Source organism: Oncorhynchus tshawytscha, unplaced genomic scaffold (genome assembly GCF_018296145.1).
Source record: "Oncorhynchus tshawytscha isolate Ot180627B unplaced genomic scaffold, Otsh_v2.0 Un_contig_5056_pilon_pilon, whole genome shotgun sequence".
In the NCBI taxonomy this organism is placed as follows: domain Eukaryota; kingdom Metazoa; phylum Chordata; class Actinopteri; order Salmoniformes; family Salmonidae; genus Oncorhynchus; species Oncorhynchus tshawytscha.
Window position 1 is genome coordinate 30001 of NW_024608879.1, and position 20923 is coordinate 50923.

General features: G+C 43.1%; 1 protein-coding gene across 1 annotated transcript in view; it reads left to right on the forward strand.

Moving 5' to 3' along the window:
* Window positions 1-20923, forward strand: part of LOC112242304 (RNA binding protein fox-1 homolog 1-like) — a gene marked incomplete at its 5' end in the record, with an annotated part of 55342 nt that overhangs the window by 23860 nt on the left and 10559 nt on the right. The window contains 2 exon segments of the mRNA XM_042313790.1: window positions 1035-1074; window positions 8110-8174. Coding sequence (XP_042169724.1) covers window positions 1035-1074; window positions 8110-8174 — 105 coding nt within the window.

Consider the following 20923-nt stretch of genomic DNA (forward strand, 5'->3'; position numbering starts at 1 on the left):
CAAATCCCTCCCTTCCCCTTGGCCCCCCATTTACGTGTTCACACTCACTTCCTCCTTTTGCACAAGTGTCCCAAATGCAGGTAAAACTATAGAGGGTGTAGGGGCTAATTAGCCCCACCGGTAGTCACTTCTACTGAGCCTGCAATGCTGCCAGCTTCAGAGAGAAGTGGAATCCCAGAAGGCACCATGTTATTTTTTTTTACTTTGCGCAATTTCACACAAAATAATAGAGGCTTTTTCGAATGAAATGACACGTGCGTTTGTTTATGTCCGATGTCCTGACTTGACACGTATAAAAGATGACATAGCACTCATGCTAACTGTTATATTTTGTTAAACGACAGGGGGGGGGATTTGTTCATTTTTATTTATTGCTTGTTTTGTTATTTAAATGTGGAACATGAATTGCACCATTCAAGTCCGGAGTGTTGGTGCTTTCAAGACAACTGGGAACTCTGGGGGGAAAAAAGAGGTCAAATCGTGCCGTCAGTGAAAGCCTCAGAAAGCGGAGCTCTAGAAAAATGCCTGAGTTTCCCACTTGGAATTCAGAAGAGTTGGATGACCGTTAAATTTTTTTTTTTTAAAAAATAAATCTAATTCAGAGCTAGTTTTTTTTCACAGTTCTCAGTTGTCTTGAACACACTGAAGTCAGACGTCGGAGATTTCCGAGTTCCCAGTTGTTTTGAATACGGCATGAGTACCGAAGTTGATGGGTTTATTGATCCCCTCGCCACTCTGGAAGTCACCCTCTGAGTTTCATCAGCAACACGTGACAACAGAGGGCCCTCCGAGAGAGTTGGTGGGGGCAAGGCGCTGGTTTGGGATTCACAAAGAGAGACAGAGTAGGAAGAGGAGAGTGCCTGCAGAACTTCCCTGTTTGGCTCCACCCCTCTCATGTCTGGTGGTTTTTGATTGGACAAACTAACCTCTCCACAGACAGACAGGGTTGGTGTCTAGATGGTGCCTGCATGTCAACTTGCACTAATATGGATGTTTGTTTTGTTTGTGTTTGTTTGTGTTTGCATCCTTTGCAGTGTTGTTTACCAGGATGGATTTTATGGTGCAGATATTTATGTAAGTATTATTACCAGTGAATGACGTAGAGGTCCGTAACAGAGATAGATGTGTTTCTACTTACCACTCAGGACACATGACATTCACATGTGCCTGTATTCATGTTGGTTGGTTGTATGCTGAGCCAGGTATTTAGAGAGTTGCTGAGCCAGGTATTTAGAGAGTTGCAGAGCCAGGTATTTAGAGAGTTGCTGAGCCAGGTATTTAGAGAGTTGCTGAGCCAGGTATTTAGAGAGTTGCAGAGCCAGGTATTTAGAGAGTTGCTGAGCCAGGTATTTAGAGAGTTGCAGAGCCAGGTATTTAGAGAGTTGCTGAGCCAGGTATTTAGAGAGTTGCTGAGCCAGGTATTTAGAGAGTTGCAGAGCCAGGTATTTAGAGAGTTGCTGAGCCAGGTATTTTTGCTGAGCCAGGTATTTAGAGAGTTGCAGAGCCAGGTATTTAGAGAGTTGCTGAGCCAGGTATTTAGAGAGTTGCTGAGCCAGGTATTTAGAGAGTTGCTGAGCCAGGTATTTAGAGAGTTGCTGAGCCAGGTATTTAGAGAGTTGCTGAGCCAGGTATTTAGAGAGTTGCAGAGCCAGGTATTTAGAGAGTTGCAGAGCCAGGTATTTAGAGAGTTGCAGAGCCAGGTATTTAGAGAGTTGCAGAGCCAGATATTTAGAGAGTTGCTGAGCCAGGTATTTAGAGAGTTGCTGAGCCAGTTATTTAGAGAGTTGCAGAGCCAGGTATTTAGAGAGTTGCTGAGCCAGGTATTTAGAGAGTTGCTGAGCCAGTTATTTAGAGAGTTGCAGAGCCAGGTATTTAGAGAGTTGCAGAGCCAGGTATTTAGAGAGTTGCTGAGCCAGTTATTTAGAGAGTTGCTGAGCCAGGTATTTTTAGAGCCAGTATTTAGAGTTGCAGAGCCAGTATTTAGAGAGTTGCAGAGCCAGGTATTTAGAGAGTTGCTGAGCCAGTATTTAGAGAGTTGCTGAGCCAGGTATTTAGAGAGTTGCAGAGCCAGGTATTTAGAGCCAGTTGCTGTATTTAGAGAGTTGCAGAGCCAGATATTTAGAGAGTTGCTGAGCCAGGTATTTAGAGAGTTGCTGAGCCAGGTATTTAGAGAGTTGCAGAGTATTTAGAGAGTTGCAGAGCCAGATATTTAGAGAGTTGCAGAGCCAGATATTTAGTTGAGAGTTGCTGAGCCAGGTATTTAGAGAGTTGCAGAGCCAGGTATTTAGAGAGTTGCTGAGCCAGGTATTTAGAGAGTTGCAGAGCCAGGTATTTAGAGAGTTGCAGAGCCAGATATTTAGAGAGTTGCAGAGCCAGGTATTTAGAGAGTTGCAGAGCCAGGTATTTAGAGAGTTGCTGAGCCAGATATTTAGAGAGTTGCTGAGCCAGGTATTTAGAGAGTTGCAGAGCCAGGTATTTAGAGAGTTGCAGAGCCAGGTATTTAGAGAGTTGCTGAGCCAGATATTTAGAGAGTTGCTGAGCCAGGTATTTAGAGAGTTGCTGAGCCAGGTATTTAGAGAGTTGCTGAGCCAGGTATTTAGAGAGTTGCAGAGCCAGGTATTTAGAGAGTTGCTGAGCCAGATATTTAGAGAGTTGCAGAGCCAGTATTTATTTAGAGCCAGGTATTTGCAGAGCCAGGTATTTAGAGAGTTGCAGAGCCAGGTATTTAGAGAGTTTAGAGAGCCAGGTATTTAGAGAGTTGCAGAGCCAGGTATTTAGAGAGTTGCAGAGCCAGTATTTAGAGAGTTGCTGAGCCAGGTATTTAGAGAGTTGCTGAGCCAGGTATTTAGAGAGTTGCTGAGCCAGGTATTTAGAGAGTTGCTGAGCCAGGTATTTAGAGAGTTGCAGAGCCAGGTATTTAGAGAGTTGCAGAGCCAGGTATTTAGAGAGTTGCAGAGCCAGGTATTTAGAGAGTTGCTGAGCCAGGTATTTAGAGAGTTGCAGAGCCAGGTATTTAGAGAGTTGCAGAGCCAGGTATTTAGAGAGTTGCAGAGCCAGGTATTTAGAGAGTTGCTGAGCCAGGTATTTAGAGAGTTGCAGAGCCAGGTATTTAGAGAGTTGCTGAGCCAGGTATTTAGAGAGTTGCTGAGCCAGGTATTTAGAGAGTTGCAGGTATTTAGAGAGTTGAGCCAGGTATTTAGAGAGTTGCTGAGCCAGGTATTTAGAGAGTTGCAGAGCCAGGTATTTAGAGAGTTGCTGAGCCAGATATTTAGAGAGTTGCAGAGCCAGGTATTTAGAGAGTTGCTGAGCCAGGTATTTAGAGAGTTGCAGAGCCAGGTATTTAGAGAGTTGCTGAGCCAGGTATTTAGAGAGTTGCTGAGCCAGGTATTTAGAGAGTTGCAGAGCCAGGTATTTAGAGAGTTGCAGAGCCAGGTATTTAGAGAGTTGCTGAGCCAGGTATTTAGAGAGTTGCTGAGCCAGGTATTTAGAGTTGCAGAGAGTATTTAGAGAGTTGCAGAGCCAGGTATTTAGAGAGTTGCTGAGCCAGGTATTTAGAGAGTTGCAGAGCCAGATATTTAGAGAGTTGCTGAGCCAGGTATTTAGAGAGTTGCAGAGCCAGGTATTTAGAGAGTTGCTGAGCCAGGTATTTAGAGAGTTGCTGAGCCAGGTATTTAGAGAGTTGCAGAGCCAGGTATTTAGAGAGTTGCAGAGCCAGGTATTTAGAGAGTTGCTGAGCCAGGTATTTAGAGAGTTGCTGAGCCAGGTATTTAGAGAGTTGCTGAGCCAGGTATTTAGAGAGTTGCTGAGCCAGGTATTTAGAGAGTTGCAGAGCCAGGTATTTAGAGAGTTGCAGAGCCAGGTATTTAGAGAGTTGCAGAGCCAGGTATTTAGAGAGTTGCAGAGCCAGGTATTTAGAGAGTTGCAGAGCCAGGTATTTAGAGAGTTGCAGAGCCAGGTATTTAGAGAGTTGCAGAGCCAGGTATTTAGAGAGTTGCAGAGCCAGGTATTTAGAGAGTTGCTGAGCCAGGTATTTAGAGAGTTGCAGCGCCAAGTATTTAGAGAGTTGCTGAGCCAAGCATTTAGAGAGTTGCAGAGCCAGATATTTAGAGAGTTGCAGAGCCAGGTATTTAGAGAGTTGCAGAGCCAGGTATTTAGAGAGTTGCTGAGCCAGGTATTTAGAGAGTTGCAGCCAAGTATTTAGAGAGTTGCTGAGCCAAGTATTTAGAGAGTTGCAGAGCCAGGTATTTAGAGAGATGCAGCGCCAAGTATTGAGAGAGTTGCTGAGCCAGGTATTTAGAGAGTTGCAGAGCCAGATATTTAGAGAGTTGCAGAGCCAGGTATTTAGAGAGTTGCAGCGCCAAGTATTGAGAGAGTTGCAGAGCCAGTTATTTAGAGAGCTGGGAATTTGAGGTTTCTGCATTATGATGCATTTACATGACACTTTAATGAATAATCTATCGCTCCCCAGCAACATTATGTGGGGATATTTAAACTGTGCTACGTAACTACATGTCTAATTAGAACAATATTCAACATGACAAAAGTTGGCCCAACTCTCTAAAATGGCCTGCAGCAGCTCAATGTATTGTAACCACACCCAGCCATACCAATGTTTATAGGCCTACAGCAGCTCAATGTATTGTAACCACACCCAGCCATACCAATGTTTATAGGCCTACAGCAGCCCAATGTAACATAACCACACCCAGCCATACCAATGTTTATAGGCCTACATCAGCTCAATGTAACGTAACCACACCCAGCCATACCAATGTCTATAGGCCTACATCAGCTCAATGTAACATAAACACACCCAGCCATACCAATGTCTATAGGCCTACATCAGCTCAATGTAACGTAACCACACCCAGCCATACCAATGTCTATAGGCCTACATCAGCTCAATGTAATAAACAAACCACACCCAGCCATACCAATGTTTATAGGCCTACATCAGCTCAATGTAACGTAACCACACCCAGCCATACCAATGTCTATAGGCCTACATCAGCTCAATGTAACATAAACACACCCAGCCATACCAATGTCTATAGGCCTACATCAGCTCAATGTAACGTAACCACACCCAGCCATACCAATGTCTATAGGCCTACATCAGCTCAATGTAATGTAACCACACCCAGCCATACCAATGTTTATAGGCTTACATAAACTGGGTTTGTTTTTTTACACGTAAACACAACCAACCACAGGCGGTTGGTGACACCTTAAATGGGGAGGAGGAGCTTGTGGACTGGAGCGGAATCAGTGGAACGTCATCAAATACATCAGACAGACGGTTTCCATGGTTTCCAGGTGTTTGACGACATTCCATTTGTTCCGTTCCTGACATCATTATGAGCCGTCCTCCCCTCAGCAGCCTCCGCTGCAACCAACCCATACAAATCCAGAAATATAGTACAATATTACATCAGTAGAATGGTCATAATATAGTACAGTAATACATCAGTATAATGGTAATACTATAGTACAATATTACATCAGTAGAATGGTAATAATATAGTACAGTATTACATCAGTAGAATGGTCATAATATAGTACAGTAATACATCAGTAGAATGGTAGAAATATAGTACAGTATTACATCAGTAGAATGGTAATAATATAGTACAATATTACATCAGTAGAATGGTAATAATATAGTACAGTATTACATCAGTAGAATGGTCATAATATAGTACAATATTACATCAGTAGAATGGTCATAATATAGTACAGTATTACATCAGTAGAATGGTAATAATATAGTACAGTATTACATCAGTAGAATGGTAGAAATATAATTACATAGTAGACAGTATTACATATTACATCAGTAGAATGGTAATAATATAGTACAATATTACATCAGTAGAATGGTACAATATTACATCAGTAGAATGGTCATAATATAGTACAGTATTACATCAGTAGAATGGTAATAATATAGTACAGTATTACATCAGTAGAATGGTAATAATATAGTACAGTATTACATCAGTAGAATGGTAATAATATAGTACAGTATTACATCAGTAGAATGGTAATAATATAGTACAGTATTACATCAGTAGAATGGTAATAATATAGTACAGTATTACATCAGTAGAATGGTAATAATATAGTACAGTATTACATCAGTAGAATGGTAATAATATAGTACAGTATTACATCAGTAGAATGGTAATAATATAGTACAGTATTACATCAGTAGAATGGTAATAATATAGTACAATATTACATCAGTAGAATGGTAATAATATAGTACAGTATCAGTGATATGACTGAAGATGTATCATCTCCACATTGTTGGAAGAAATTAGGTGCATTGTGGGTAGATGAGCAGAGAACAGTAGGAACACTATATTTAACAGGAACCAGTAACAGGAGACACTATATTTAACAGGAACCAGAAACAGGAGACACTATATTTTACAGGAACCAGTAACAGGAGACACTATTTAAGAGGAACCAGAAACAGGAGACACTATTTAAGAGGAACCAGAAACAGGAAACACTATATTTAACAGGAACCAGAAACAGGAAACACTATATTTAACAGGAACCAGAAACAGGAGACACAATATTTAACAGGAACCAGAAACAGGAAACACTATATTTAACAGGAACCAGAAACAGGAGACACTACATTTAACAGGAACCAGTAACAGGAGACACTACATTTAACAGGAACCAGTAACAGGAGACACTACATTTTTTATAGGGAACAGAATCACGTCATCTCCTGGGGGCTTGCTGCTCTGCTCTGTGTGGTGAAATGCATGCTGGTCGTGTTTCTGGCCATGGCGTGGTTAGCGTGACTTTGTGGTTGGTTGAACATGGAGTCTTGCTGTGCTCACAGACTGATCGTCACTGCATCACCGCACACCCGCCTGTCGCATGGGTGTGTGTGTGTGTGTGTGTGTGTGTGTGTGTGTGTGTGTGCGTGTGTGTGTGCGTGTGTGTGTGCGTGCGTGCGTGCGTGTGTGTGCGTGCGTGCGTGTGTGTGTGTGTGTGTGTGCGTGTATGTGTGTGCGTGTGTGTGTGCGTGTGTGCGTGTGTGTGTGCGTGTGCGTGCGTGTGTGTGTGTGTGTGTGTGCGTGCGTGCGTGTGTGTGTGTGTGTGTGCGTGCGTGTAGAATGTGTGTGTGTGCGTGTGTATGTGTGTATGTGTGTGTGTGTGTGTGTGTGTGTGTGTGTGCGTGTGTGTGTGTGTGTGTGTGTGTGCGTGTGTGTGTGTGTGTGTGTGTGTGTGTGTGTGTGTGTGCGTGTGTGCGTGCGTGTGTGTGTGTGTGTGTGTGCGTGCGTGTGTGTGCGTGTGTGTGTGCGTGTGTGTGTGCGTGTATGTGTGTGTGTGTGTGTGTGTGTGTGTGTGTGTGTGTGTGTGTGTGTGTGTGTGCGTGTGTGTGTGTGTGTGTGTGTGTGTGTGTGTGTGTGTGCGTGTGTGTGTTTGTCGTGTTTGCCTGATTGAACAGCTGATGGCAGCATTACATAAATTAAAATCTGTGTTCTTTGTAGAACATATGGGAATCTGTTTTAAGGCAGTTATGGCAAATTAGTCTTTGAAAACAAATATGACATTTTAATGAAGAAATCTAATTCCATTTATTATGAAATCAATACATTATTGACCGTGTGGCGTAATTCATTCAGCACACAGAAATATTTACCATCCAAAGCATTTCATATGTATTGAGTCCTACGTCAGCCTTGCTATTGATCAGACTGTGTGATGGTGTATTCGGTCAATATATGTGTAGATCCATGAACCCGGCAGAACATCAATGTTACTGACAGGAATCAATCACATTGATTAACCGTCTCTCTGTCTCTGTGTGTGTGTGTGTGTGTGTGCGTGTGTGTGTGTGTGTGTGTGTACGTGTGTGTGTGTGTGCGTGTGTGCGTGTGTGTGTGTGTGTGTGTGTGTGTGTGTGTGTGTGTGCGTGTGTGTGTGTGTGTGTGTGTGTGTGTGTGTGTGTGTGTGTGTGTGTGTGTGTGTGCGTGTGTGTGTGTGTGTGTGTGTGTGTGTGTGTGTGTGTGTGTGTGTGTGTGTGTGTGTGTGTGTGTGTGTGTGTGTGTGTGTGTGTGTGTGTGTGTGTGTGTGTTTCCAGGGGGCTATGCTGCCTACAGGTATACTCAGCCTGCTGCCGCAACAGCTGCTGCATTCGGTGACAGGTGAGATGGACCTCTTCTTTAATCTCTCTCTCTACCTCTCTCTCTGTCCCTCTCTCTCTCGCTCAACCTCTCTCTCTCGCTCAACCTCTATCTCGCTCAACCTCTCTCTCTCGCTCAACCTCTCTCTCGCTCAACCTCTCTCTCGCTCAACCTCTCTCTCTCTCTCTCTCTCGCTCAACCTCTATCTCGCTCAACCTCTCTCTCTCGCTCAACCTTTCTCTCTCTCGCTCAACCTCTCTCTCTCTCTCTCGCTCTCTCTCTCGCTCAACCTTTCTCTCTCTCGCTCAACCTCTCTCTCTCGCTCAACCTCTCTCTCTCTCTCGCTCAACCTCTCTCTCTCTCTCTACCTCTCTCTCTGTCCCTCTCTCTCATGCTCTCGCTCTCTCTCTACCTCTCTCTCTGTCTCTCCTTCTCTCTCACTACTTCTCTCTCTCTCTTGCTCTACCTCTATCTCTCTCTGTCCCTCTTTCTCTCTCTCTCTCTGTCCCTCTTTCTCTCTCTCTCTCTCTCTCTCTCTCTCTCTCTCTGTCTCTCTCTCTCACTACTTCTCTCTCTCTTGCTCTACCTCTCTCTCTCTCTCTCTCCCTCTCTCTCTCTCTCTCTGTCCCTCTACCTCTATCTCTCTGTCTCTTTCTCTCTCTCTCTCTGTCCCTCTTTCTCTCTCTCTCTCTCTCTGTCCCTCTCTCTCTCTCTCTCTCTCTCTCTCTCTCTCTCTCTCTCTCTCTCTCTCTCTCTCTGTAAGTAATGTCCGCATAAACAGTAAAAGAAAACAGTAAAAACTACAGTATTTAATTTGTGTATACCCTGCCCATTTCTCGCCCCCCATATCGCAGTTAGTGCCACCCATAAGTGAGAAACCTGCGTGCCAAGTATAGACCATATATGGTGTTCTCCACAGGTCATAGAAAAGAGCAGAAGCGCTAGACCATCCGTTCAGACCCCAGTTTGACCTACCTACCTACCTACCTAGCCACCTACCTACCTACCTACCTAGCTCCCTACTTACCTACCTACATACCTACCTACCTAGCTCCCTACCTACCTAGCTACCTACATACCTACCTAACTACCTATACCTACCTACCTAGCTACCTACCTACCTACCTACCTACCTACATACCTACCTAACTAGCTCCCTACCTACCTAGCTACCTACATACCTACATACCTACCTACCTACATACCTACCTACCTAGCTCCCTACTTACCTACCCCTGCACCCTACCTACCTAGCCTGGCCCACCCTACCCACCTGCCTGCCCCACCCTGCCACATACCTGCCTGCCTGCCACCCACCTACCCTGCCTGCCTGCCTGCCACCCTACCTGGCTCCACCCACCTGCCTGCCCCACTACCTACCTACATACCTACCACCTACCTAGCCCCTACCCACCTAGCTACCTGCCTGCCTGCCTACATACCTACATGCCTACCTACCTACATACCTACCTACCCTGCCTGCCTGCCTAGCCTGGCTCCCTACTTGCCTACATGCCTGCCTACCTGGCTCCCTGCCTGCCTAGCTACCTGCCTGCCTGCCTGCCTACCTACATACCTACCTACCTACCTACCTACCCTACCACCTACCTACCTACCTACCTAACTACCTAACTACCTACCTACCTATGTACCTACCTAACTACCTACCTACGTACCTACCTACCTACATACCTACCTACTTACCTACCTACCTACCTAACTAGCAACCTACCTACTTACCTACCTACCTACCTACCTACATACCTACCTACCTCTTCGATGTCAAAGATAATATAACAAACACACTATAATAAATACTACAGTATACTGCAAAGACACTACAGTATATACTACAGTTATATAATAAATACTACAGTATACTGCAAAGACACAGTAAATTCAGTTATATATACTACAGTTATACTGCAAAGACACAGTAAACACAGTAAATACTAAACACTATAGTTATACTGCAAAGACACTCCAGCAAATACTACAGTTATATACTACAGCAAAGACACAGTGAATACTACAGTGCAAAGACACAACAGTGAATACTACAGTTATGCTGCAAAGACACAACAGTGAATACTACAGTTATACTGCAAAGACACTCACAGCAAATACTACAGTTATACTGCAAAGACACTACAGTAAATACTATAGTTATACAGTAAAACTAGTTATACTGCAAAGACAACAGCAAATACTATAGTTATACTGCAAAGACACTACAGTAAATACTACAGTTATACTGCAAAGACACTACAGTAAATACTACAGTTATACTGCAAAGACACAACAGTGAATACTACAGTTATACTGCAAAGACACAACAGTGAATACTACAGTTATACTGCAAAGACATTACAGTAAATACTACAGTTATACTGCAAAGACACGACAGTAAATACTACAGTTATACTGCAAAGACACTACACTAAAGACTACAGTTATACTGCAATCCGCAAAACACTACATTAATTAATATAGTATAATCTTCTGTTTTCATTTAATATAGTATTTATATGATAGTTAACTGTAAATACTACAGTGAGTACTACAGTAAGTAATACAGTGAATAATACAGTATTCTACAGTAAGTACTACAGTGAATAATACAGTATTCTACAGTAAGTACTACAGTGAATAATACAGTATTCTACAGTAAGTACTACAGTGAATAATACAGTATTCTACAGTAAGTACTACAGTGAATAATACAGTATTCTACATTAAGTACTACAGTGAATAATACAGTATTATACAGTAAGTACTACAGTGAATAATACAGTATTCTACATTAAGTACTACAGTGAATAATACAGTATTATACAGTAAGTACTACAGTGAATAATACAGTATTCTACATTAAGTACTACAGTGAATAATACAGTATTCTACAGTAAGTACGACAGTGAATAATACATTTTCACTGTAGTGTTCTTCCTGACTTTAGTCTGTAAAAACACTATAGTGGATACTATAGTAAAGTCTGTCAAAACACTATAGTGGATACTATAGTAAAGTCTGTAAAAACACTATAGTGGATACTATAGTAAAGTCTGTAAAAACACTATAATGGATACTATAGTAAAGTCTGTAAAAACACTATAGTGGATACTATAGTAAAGTCTGTAAAAACACTATAGTGGATACTATAGTAAAGTCTGTCAAAACACTATAGTGGATACTATAGTAAAGTCTGTAAAAACACTATAGTGGATACTATAGTAAAGTCTGTAAAAAACACTATAGTGGATACTATAGTAAAGTCTGTAAAAAACACTACATTGTATTCATACCATAGAATACTATAGTATTTTTTCATGTGGGTTCCTCTCTCGCTCTCTGCCTCTCTCTGTTGCTCTCTACCTCTCTCTCTCTCTCTCTCTCTCTCTCTCTCTCTCTCTCTCTCTCCCCCTCTCCCTCTCTCAGTCTCGCTCTATACCTCTCACTCTCTCGCTCTCTCGCGTTCTACCTCTCTCTCACCCTCTCTCATTCTCAGTCTCTCTCTCTCGTAGTTAATTAGTATAATTCCTTGGTCCAATCAGGACGGTTGGGACCACAGGTACCCCAGAATCCTCTACAATAATTTTCTGATTGAGTGAGGGAGTGGGGCATGAGGGGTGACATTAGGGGGACGGACCAGACAGGGCTGAAGGATGACATGCAGGGTTTGCAGTAGGAAAGTCAGCCCCAATGTGTTGCTCTACAGTCGATTCAGCCGGTTAAATTCACATCCTGTTAGGGATGGTACATTTAACATGGAACAGTAGACAGTACTGTGGTGTTAGATGTATATATTTAACATGGAACAGTAGATGGAGATATTTAACATGGAACAGTAGACAGTACTGTGGTGTTAGATGTAGATATTTAACATGGAACAGTAGATGGAGATATTTAACATGGAACAGTAGACAGTACTGTGGTGTTAGATGGAGATATTTAACATGGAACAGTAGATTGTACTGTGGTGTTAGATGTAGATATTTAACATGGAACAGTAGACAGTACTGTGGTGTTAGATGTAGATATTTAAATGGAACAGTAGATTGTACTGTGGTGTTAGATGTAGATATTTAAATGGAACAGTAGATAGTACTGTGGTGTTAGATATATAGTAGATATTTAACATGGAACAGTAGACAGTACTGTGGTGTTAGATGTAGATATTTAACATGGAACTGTAGACAGTACTGTGGTGTTAGATGTAGATATTTAACATGGAACAGTAGACAGTAGTGTGGTGTTAGATGTAGATATTTAACATGGAACAGTAGATTGTACTGTGGTGTTAGATGTAGATATTTAAATGGAACAGTAGACAGTAGTGTGGTGTTAGATGTAGATATTTAACATGGAACAGTAGATTGTACTGTGGTGTTAGATGTAGATATTTAACATGGAACAGCAGATAGTGCTGTGGTGTTAGATGTAGATATTTAACATGGAACAGTAGTGCATACCTCTTTCTGTTATATTCTCTGCCTTAAGCTTCAGATTCTTTACTTTTCATGTTAAATCCTTTGTCCCATCCTCTCTTCCACATCATCCCTCTTTCTCCCCATACCTATTCACTTCATCCTCTACCCCTCTATCTCTAAATCATCCTCTTTCTCCCTATACCTCTTCACTTCATCCTCTACCCCTCTATCTCTAAATCATCCTCTTTCTCCCTATACCTCTTCACTTCATCCTCTACCCCTCTATCTCTAAATCAAACTTCATCCTCTACCCCTCTATCTCTAAATCATCCTCTTTCTCCCCATACCTCTTCACTTCATCCTCTACCCCTCTATCTCTAAATCATCCTCTTTCTCCCTATACCTCTTCACTTCATCCTCTACCCCTCTATCTCTAAATCATCCTCTTTCTCCCCATACCTCTTCACTTCATCCTCTACCCCTCTATCTCTAAATCATCCTCTTTCTCCCCATACCTCTTCACTTCATCCTCTACCCCTCTATCTCTAAATCATCCTCTTTCTCCCCATACCTCTTCACTTCATCCTCTACCCCTCTATCTCTAAATCATCCTCTTTCTCCCCTATACCTCTTCACTTCATCCTCTACCCCTCTATCTCTAAATCATCCTCTTTCTCCCCATACCTCTTCACTTCATCCTCTACCCCTCTATCTCTAAATCATCCTCTTTCTCCCCATACCTCTTCACTTCATCCTCTACCCCTCTATCTCTAAATCATCCTCTTTCTCCCCATACCTCTTCACTTCATCCTCTACCCCTCGATCTCTAAATCAATTCCCTTCCCCACGTCTCCCTCCCCACTTCCCTCCCCCATCCCGTCTTCTCTTTCCTCCTGTCTTCCCTCGCCCTCCCCCTCCCCAGATCTCCCCTCAGAAAGCACAAGGGTATTGTGAATCTTCCCTCCACCTCCTTACCCTCCATGCCTCTCCCCATCCCATCTTCCCCTCTCCTCCCTCCCCCTCCCCAGATCTCCCCTCAGAAAGCACAGTGCTATTGTGAATCTTATCTTCTCTTGCAGAGATAATTTGGTCCTCCTTGCAGCAGATGAAATGTCTTGTAACACCTCTACAGGTAATCATAAATACAGAGAGATGTAGAATACAACTCAGTATCAAATCACATCACCCCGCCCCTCTCTCTCTCTCTCTCTCTCTCTCTCTCTCTCTCTCTCTCTCTCTCTATCTCTCTCCCTCTCTCTCTCTCTCTCCCTCTCTCTCTCCCATTCTCTCTCTCGCTCTATCTCACTCTCTCTCTCTCTCTCTCTCTCTCTCTTCTTCCCTCCCTCCCCCCCCCTCTCTCTCTCTCTCTCTCTCTCTCTCTCTTCTATCCCTCTCTCTCTCTTTCTCTCTTTCTCTCTTTCTCTATCCCTCTCTCTCTCACTTTCTCTCTCTGTCTATCTCTCTCTGTCTCTTATCCTCACTGTAGCAGTTATTACAACTGGTGTCCTGATGTCTCATAGCAGGCCCTTCGTAGAGCTTCGTAGAGTTGTCATGAACAGGATTTACTATTTCATTAACAGTTATTACAACTGGTGTCATGATGTCTCATAGCAGGCCCTTCGTAGAGCTTCGTAGAGTTGTCATGAACAGGATTAACTATGTCATTAGCAGTTATAACAACTGGTGTCATGATTTACTAGGTCATTAGCAGATATAACAACTGGTGTCATGATTTACTATGTCATAAGCAGCTATAACAACTGGTGTCATGATTTACTATGACATAAGCAGTTGTAACAACTGGTGTCATGATTTACTATGTCATAAGCAGTTATAACAACTGGTGTCATGATTTACTATGTCATAAGCAGATGTAACAACTGGTGTCATCTATGACTGATGATCTATTAGGAACCAGAATTAGTGCAAAACTACCATTGGCTGTTAGTAGAGACTATAGGTCAGTATGGCAGAGACTGTAGGTCAGACTAGTAAAGACTGTAGGTCAGTATAGTAGAGACTGTACTGTAGGTCAGTATAGTAGAGACTGTAGGTCAGTATAGTAGAGACTGTAGGTCAGTATGATAGAGACTGTACTGTAGGTCAGTATAGTAGAGACTGTAGGTCAGTATAGTAGATACTGTACTGTAGGTCAGTATGGTAGAGACTGTATTGTAGGTCAGTATAGTAGAGACTGTAGGTCAGTATAGTAGATACTGTACTGTAGGTCAGTATAGTAGAGACTGTAGGTCAGTATGGTAGAGACTGTACTGTAGGTCAGTATGGTAGAGACTGTACTGTAGGTCAGTATGGTAGAGACTGTACTGTAGGTCAGTATGGTAGAGACTGGACTGTAGGTCAGTATGGTAGAGACTGTAGGTCAGTATAGTAGAGACTGTACTGTAGGTCAGTATAGTAGAGACTGTAGGTCAGTATAGTAGATACTGTACTGTAGGTCAGTATAGTAGAGACTGTAGGTCAGTATAGTAGAGACTGTACTGTAGGTCAGTATAGTAGAGACTGTACTGTAGGTCAGTATGGTAGAGACTGTACTGTAGGTCAGTAAGGTAGAGACTGTACTGTAGGTCAGTATGGTAGAGACTGTACTGTAGGTCAGTAAGGTAGAGACTGTACTGTAGGTCAGTATGGCAGAGAATGTACTATAGGTCAGTATAGTAGAGACTGTACTGTAGGTCAGTATAGTAGAGACTGTAGGTCAGTATAGTAGATACTGTACTGTAGGTCAGTATAGTAGAGACTGTACTGTAGGTCTGTATAGTAGAGACTGTACTGAAGGTCAATATGGTAGAGAATCTACTATAGGTCAGTATGGTAGAGACTGTACTGTAGGTCAGTATAGTAGAGACTGTACTGTAGGTCAGTACAGTACAGTCTCTACTATACTGACCTATGGTAGAGACTGTACTGTAGGTCAGCATGGTAGAGACTGTAGATCGGTATAGTAGAGACTGTAGGTCAGTATAGTAGAGACTGTAGGTCAGTGTAGTAGAGACTGCAGGTCAGTGTAGTAGAGACTGTAGGTCAATATGGTAGAGACTGTACTGTAGGTCAGTATAGTAGAGACTGTACTGCCGGTCAGTATAGTAGAGACTGTACTGTAGGTCAGGATAGTAGAGACTGTACTGTCGGTCAGTATGGTAGAGACTGTACTGTAGGTCAGTATAGTAGAGACTGCAGGTCAGTGTAGTAGAGACTGTAGGTCAATATGGTAGAGACTGTACTGTAGGTCAGTATAGTAGAGACTGTAGGTCAGTATAGCAGAGACTGTAGGTCAATATGGTAGAGACTGTATTGTAGGTCAGTATAGTAGAGACTGTAGGTCAGTATAGTAGAGACTGTACTGTAGGTCAGTATGGTAGAGACTGTAGGTCAGTATAGTAGAGACTGTAGGTCAATATGGTAGAGACTGTACTGTAGGTCAGTATAGTAGAGACTGTAGGTCAGTATAGTAGAGACTGTACTGTAGGTCAGTATAGTAGAAACTGTAGGTCAGTATAGTAGAGACTGTAGGTCAGTATGGTAGAGACTGTAATGTGGGTCAGTATAATAGATACTGTAGGTCAGTATAGTAGAGACTGTACTGTAGGTCAGTATAGTAGAGACTGTAGGTCAGTATCGTAGTGACAGTAGTATAGGTCAGTATAGTAGAGACTGTACTGTAGGTCAGTATGGTAGAGACTGTACTGTAGGTCAGTATGGTAGAGGCTGTAGGTTGATATAGCAGAGACTGTACAGTAGGTCAGTATGGTAGAGACCCTACTGTAGGTCAGTATAGGAGAGACTGTACTGTAGGTCAGTATGGTAGAGAGTCACTGTAGAGACTGTAGGTCAGTATGGTCAGTATGGTAGAGACTGTACTGTAGGTCAGTATGGTAGAGGCTGTAGGTTGATATAGCAGAGACTGTACAGTAGGTCAGTATGGTAGAGACCCTACTGTAGGTCAGTATAGGAGAGACTGTACTGTAGGTCAGTATGGTAGAGACTGTACTGTATGTCAGTGTGGTAGAGACTGTAGGTCAGTGAAGTAGAGACTGTACTGTAGGTCAGTATAGTAGAGACTGTTAGTCAGTATAGTAGAGACTGTAATGTAGGTCAGTATGGTAGAGACTGTACTGTTGGTCAGTATAGAAGAGACTGTAATGTAGGTCAGTATAGTAGAGACTGTAGGTCAGTATGGTAGAGACTGTACTGTTAGTCAGAATAGTAGAGACTGTACTGTAGGTCAGTATGGTAGAGACTGTAGGTCAGTATAGTAGAGACTGTACTGTAGGTCAGTATAGTAGAGACTGTACTGTAGGTCTGTATAGTAGAGACTGTACTGTAAGTCAGTATAGCAGAGACTGTACTGTAGGTCAGTATGGTAGAGACTGTACTGTAGGTCAGTATGGTAGAGACTGTACTGTAGGTCAGTATGGTAGAGACTGTAGGTCAGTATGGTAGAGACTCTCCTGTAGGACAGTAAGGTAGAGACTGTACTGTAGGTCAGTATGGTAGAGACTGTAGGTCAGTATAGTAGAGACTGTAGGTCAGTATGGTAGAGACTGTAGGTCAGTAGACTGTACTGTAGGTCAGTATAGTAGAGACTGTACTGTAGGTCAGTATCAGTAGAGACTGTAGGTCAGTATGGTAGAGACTGTAGGTCAGTATGGTAGAGACTGTATATGGTAGAGACTGTAGGTCAGACTGTAGGTCAGTATGGTAGAGACTGTACTGTAGGTCAGTATGGTAGAGACTGTGTAGGTCAGTAGGTCAGTATGGTAGAGACTGTACTGTAGAGACTGTAGGTCAGTATGGTGGTAGAGACTGTCAGTATGGTAGAGACTGTAGGTCAGTATAGTAGAGACTGTCACTGTAGGTCAGTCAGTATGGTAGAGACTGTAGGTACTGTAGAGACTGTCAGTATAGTAGAGACTGTAGGTCAGTAGAGACTGTAGGTCAGTATGGTAGAGACTGTACTGTAGGTCAGTATGGTAGAGACTGTAGGTCAGTATGGTAGAGACTGTAGGTCAGTATGGTAGAGTCAGTATGGTAGAGACTGTAGGTCAGTATAGTAGAGACTGTAGGTCAGTATGGTAGAGACTGTAGGTCAGTATAGTAGAGACTGTAGGTCAGTATGGTAGAGACTGTAGGTCAGTATGGTAGAGACTGTAGGTCAGTATGGTAGAGAGACTGTAGGTCAGTATGGTAGAGACTGTAGGTCAGTATGGTAGAGACTGTAGGTCAGTATGGTAGAGACTGTAGGTCAGTATGGTAGAGACTGTAGGTCAGTATGGTAGAGACTGTAGGTCAGTATAGTAGAGACTGTAGGTCAGTAGAGACTGTAGAGACTGTAGGTCAGTATGGTAGAGACTGTAGGTCAGTATGGTAGAGACTGTAGGTCAGTATGGTAGAGACTGTAGGTCAGTATGGTAGAGACTGTAGGTCAGTATGGTAGAGACTGTAGGTCAGTATGTAGAGACTGTAGGTCAGTATGGTAGAGACTGTAGGTCAGTATGGTAGAGACTGTAGGTCAGTATGGTAGAGACTGAGGTCAGTATGGTAGGTCAGTATAGTAGAGACTGTAGGTCAGTATGGTAGAGACTGACTGTAGGTCAGTATGGTAGAGACTGTAGGTCAGTATGGTAGAGACTGTAGGTCAGTATGGTAGAGACTGTAGGTCAGTATGGTAGTAGACTGTAGAGACTGTAGGTCAGTATGGTAGAGACTGTAGGTCAGTATGGTAGAGACTGTAGGTCAGTATGTAGAGACAGGTCAGTATGGTAGAGACTGTAGGTCAGTATGGTAGAGACTGTAGGTCAGTATGGTAGAGACTGACTGTCAGGTCAGTATGGTAGAGACTGTAGGTCAGTATGGTAGAGACTGTAGGTCAGTATGGTAGAGACTGTAGGTCAGTATGGTAGAGACTGTAGGTCAGTATGGTAGAGACTGTAGGTCAGTATGTAGAGACTGTAGGTCAGTATGGTAGAGACTGTAGGTCAGTATGGTAGAGACTCAGTATGGTAGAGACTGTAGGTCAGTATGGTAGAGACTGTAGGTCAGTATGGTAGAGACTGTAGGTCAGTATGGTAGAGACTGAGGTCAGTATGGTAGAGACTGTAGGTCAGTATGGTAGAGACTGTAGGTCAGTATGGTAGAGACTGTAGGTCAGTATGGTAGAGACTGTAGGTCAGTATGTCAGTAGAGACTGTAGGTCAGTATGGTAGAGACTGTAGGTCAGTATGGTAGAGACTGTAGGTCAGTATGGTAGAGACTGTAGGTCAGTATGGTAGAGACTGTAGGTCAGTATGGTAGAGACTGTAGGTCAGTAGAGACTGTAGGTCAGTATGGTAGAGACTGTAGGTCAGTATGGTAGAGACTGTAGGTCAGTATGGTAGAGACTGTAGGTCAGTATGGTAGAGACTGTAGGTCTAGAGACTAGGTCAGTATGGTAGAGACTGTAGGTCAGTATGGTAGAGACTGTAGGTCAGTATGGTAGAGACTGTAGGTCAGTATGGTAGAGACTGTAGGTCAGTATGGTAGAGACTGTAGGTCAGTATGGTAGAGACTGTGTCAGTATAGTAGAGACTGTCAGTAGGTATGGTAGAGACTGTAGGTCAGTATGGTAGAGACTGTAGGTCAGTATGGTAGAGACTGTAGGTCAGTAGTAGAGACTGTAGGTCAGTATGGTAGAGACTGTAGGTCAGTATGGTAGAGACTGTAGGTCAGTATGGTAGAGACTGTAGGTCAGTATGGTAGAGACTGTAGGTCAGTATGGTAGAGACTGTAGGTCAGTATGGTAGAGACTGTACTGTAGGTCAGTATGGTAGAGACTGTAGGTCAGTATGGTAGAGACTGTAGGTCAGTATGGTAGAGACTGTAGGTCAGTATGGTAGAGACTGTAGGTCAGTATGGTAGAGACTGTAGGTCAGTATGGTAGAGACTGTAGGTCAGTATGGTAGAGACTGTAGGTCAGTATGGTAGAGACTGTATGTAGAGACTGTAGGTCAGTATGGTAGAGACTGTAGGTCAGTATGGTAGAGACTGTCAGTATGGTAGAGACTGTCAGTATAATAGAGACTGTATCAGTATAGAGACTGAGTCAGTATGGTTAGGTCAGTATTAGAGACTGTCAGTATAATAGAACAGACTGTGAAGAACAACGTCCAAATGTATTGGGGATTAACACACATACGCACACACAGACACACACACACACACACACACACACACACACACACACACACACTCAAACACACACACACACAACAAACACACACACACACACACACACACACACACACACACACACACACACACAACACACACACTCAACACACACACACACACACTCAAACACACACACACACTCAAACACACACACACAATGTCCAAAACTAATGGGAATTAACTGAGCCTAATCGCACAGCGCTGGGCCCGTATGCAAATCAGCTTATTTATATTTGCAAGCCAGGCTGCTGATTGGCTGTTATCAGTATGCGCGGGCAGTCAGGCTCAGAGGGGGAGATTAGAACTCTGCTATCGCCAACGCTTCTGTTCACTGCCCCTCGGAACTCTGGGATATGGAACCGCTCTCTGGGGGTTTTAGTTTTACCATGTCTGTCTGTCTCTCTCTCTGTGTCTGACTGTCTGTCTGTCTGTCTGTCTGTCTGTCTGTCTGTCTGTCTGTCTGTCTGTCTGTCTGTCTGTCTGTCTGTCCTGTCTCTGTCTCTGTCTGTCTGTCTGTCTGTCTGTCTCTGTCTGTCTGTCTCTGTCTGTCTGTCTGTCTGTCTGTCTGTCTGTCTGTCTGTCTGTCTGTCTGTCTGTCTGTCTGTCTGTCTGTCTGTCTGTCTGTCTGTCTGTCTGTCTGTCTGTCTGTCTGTCTGTCTGTCTGTCTGTCTGTCTGTCTGTCTGTCTGTCTGTTCTCTAACTGTTCTACCTCTCTATCTCTGTCCCTCTAACTCTGTTCTACTCTCTCTCTGTCTCTGTCTATCTCTGTCTAACTCTGTTCTACCTCTCTATCTCTGTCCCTCTAACTCTGTTCTGTCTCTATCTCTGTCCTCTCTAACTCTGTTCTACCTCTCTATCTCTGTCCCTCTAACTCTGTTCTACCTCTCTATCTCTGTCCCTCTAACTCTGTTCTACTCTCTATCTCTGTCCCTCTAACTCTGTTCTACCTTCTATCTCTGTCCCTCTGTATCTCTGTCCTCTCTATCTCTGTCTCTCTATCTCTGTCCCTCTAACTCTGTTCTCTCTGTCCCTCTAACTCTGTTCTACCTCTCTATCTCTGTCCCTCTAACTCTGTTCTACCTCTCTATCTCTGTCCCTCTAACTCTGTTCTAC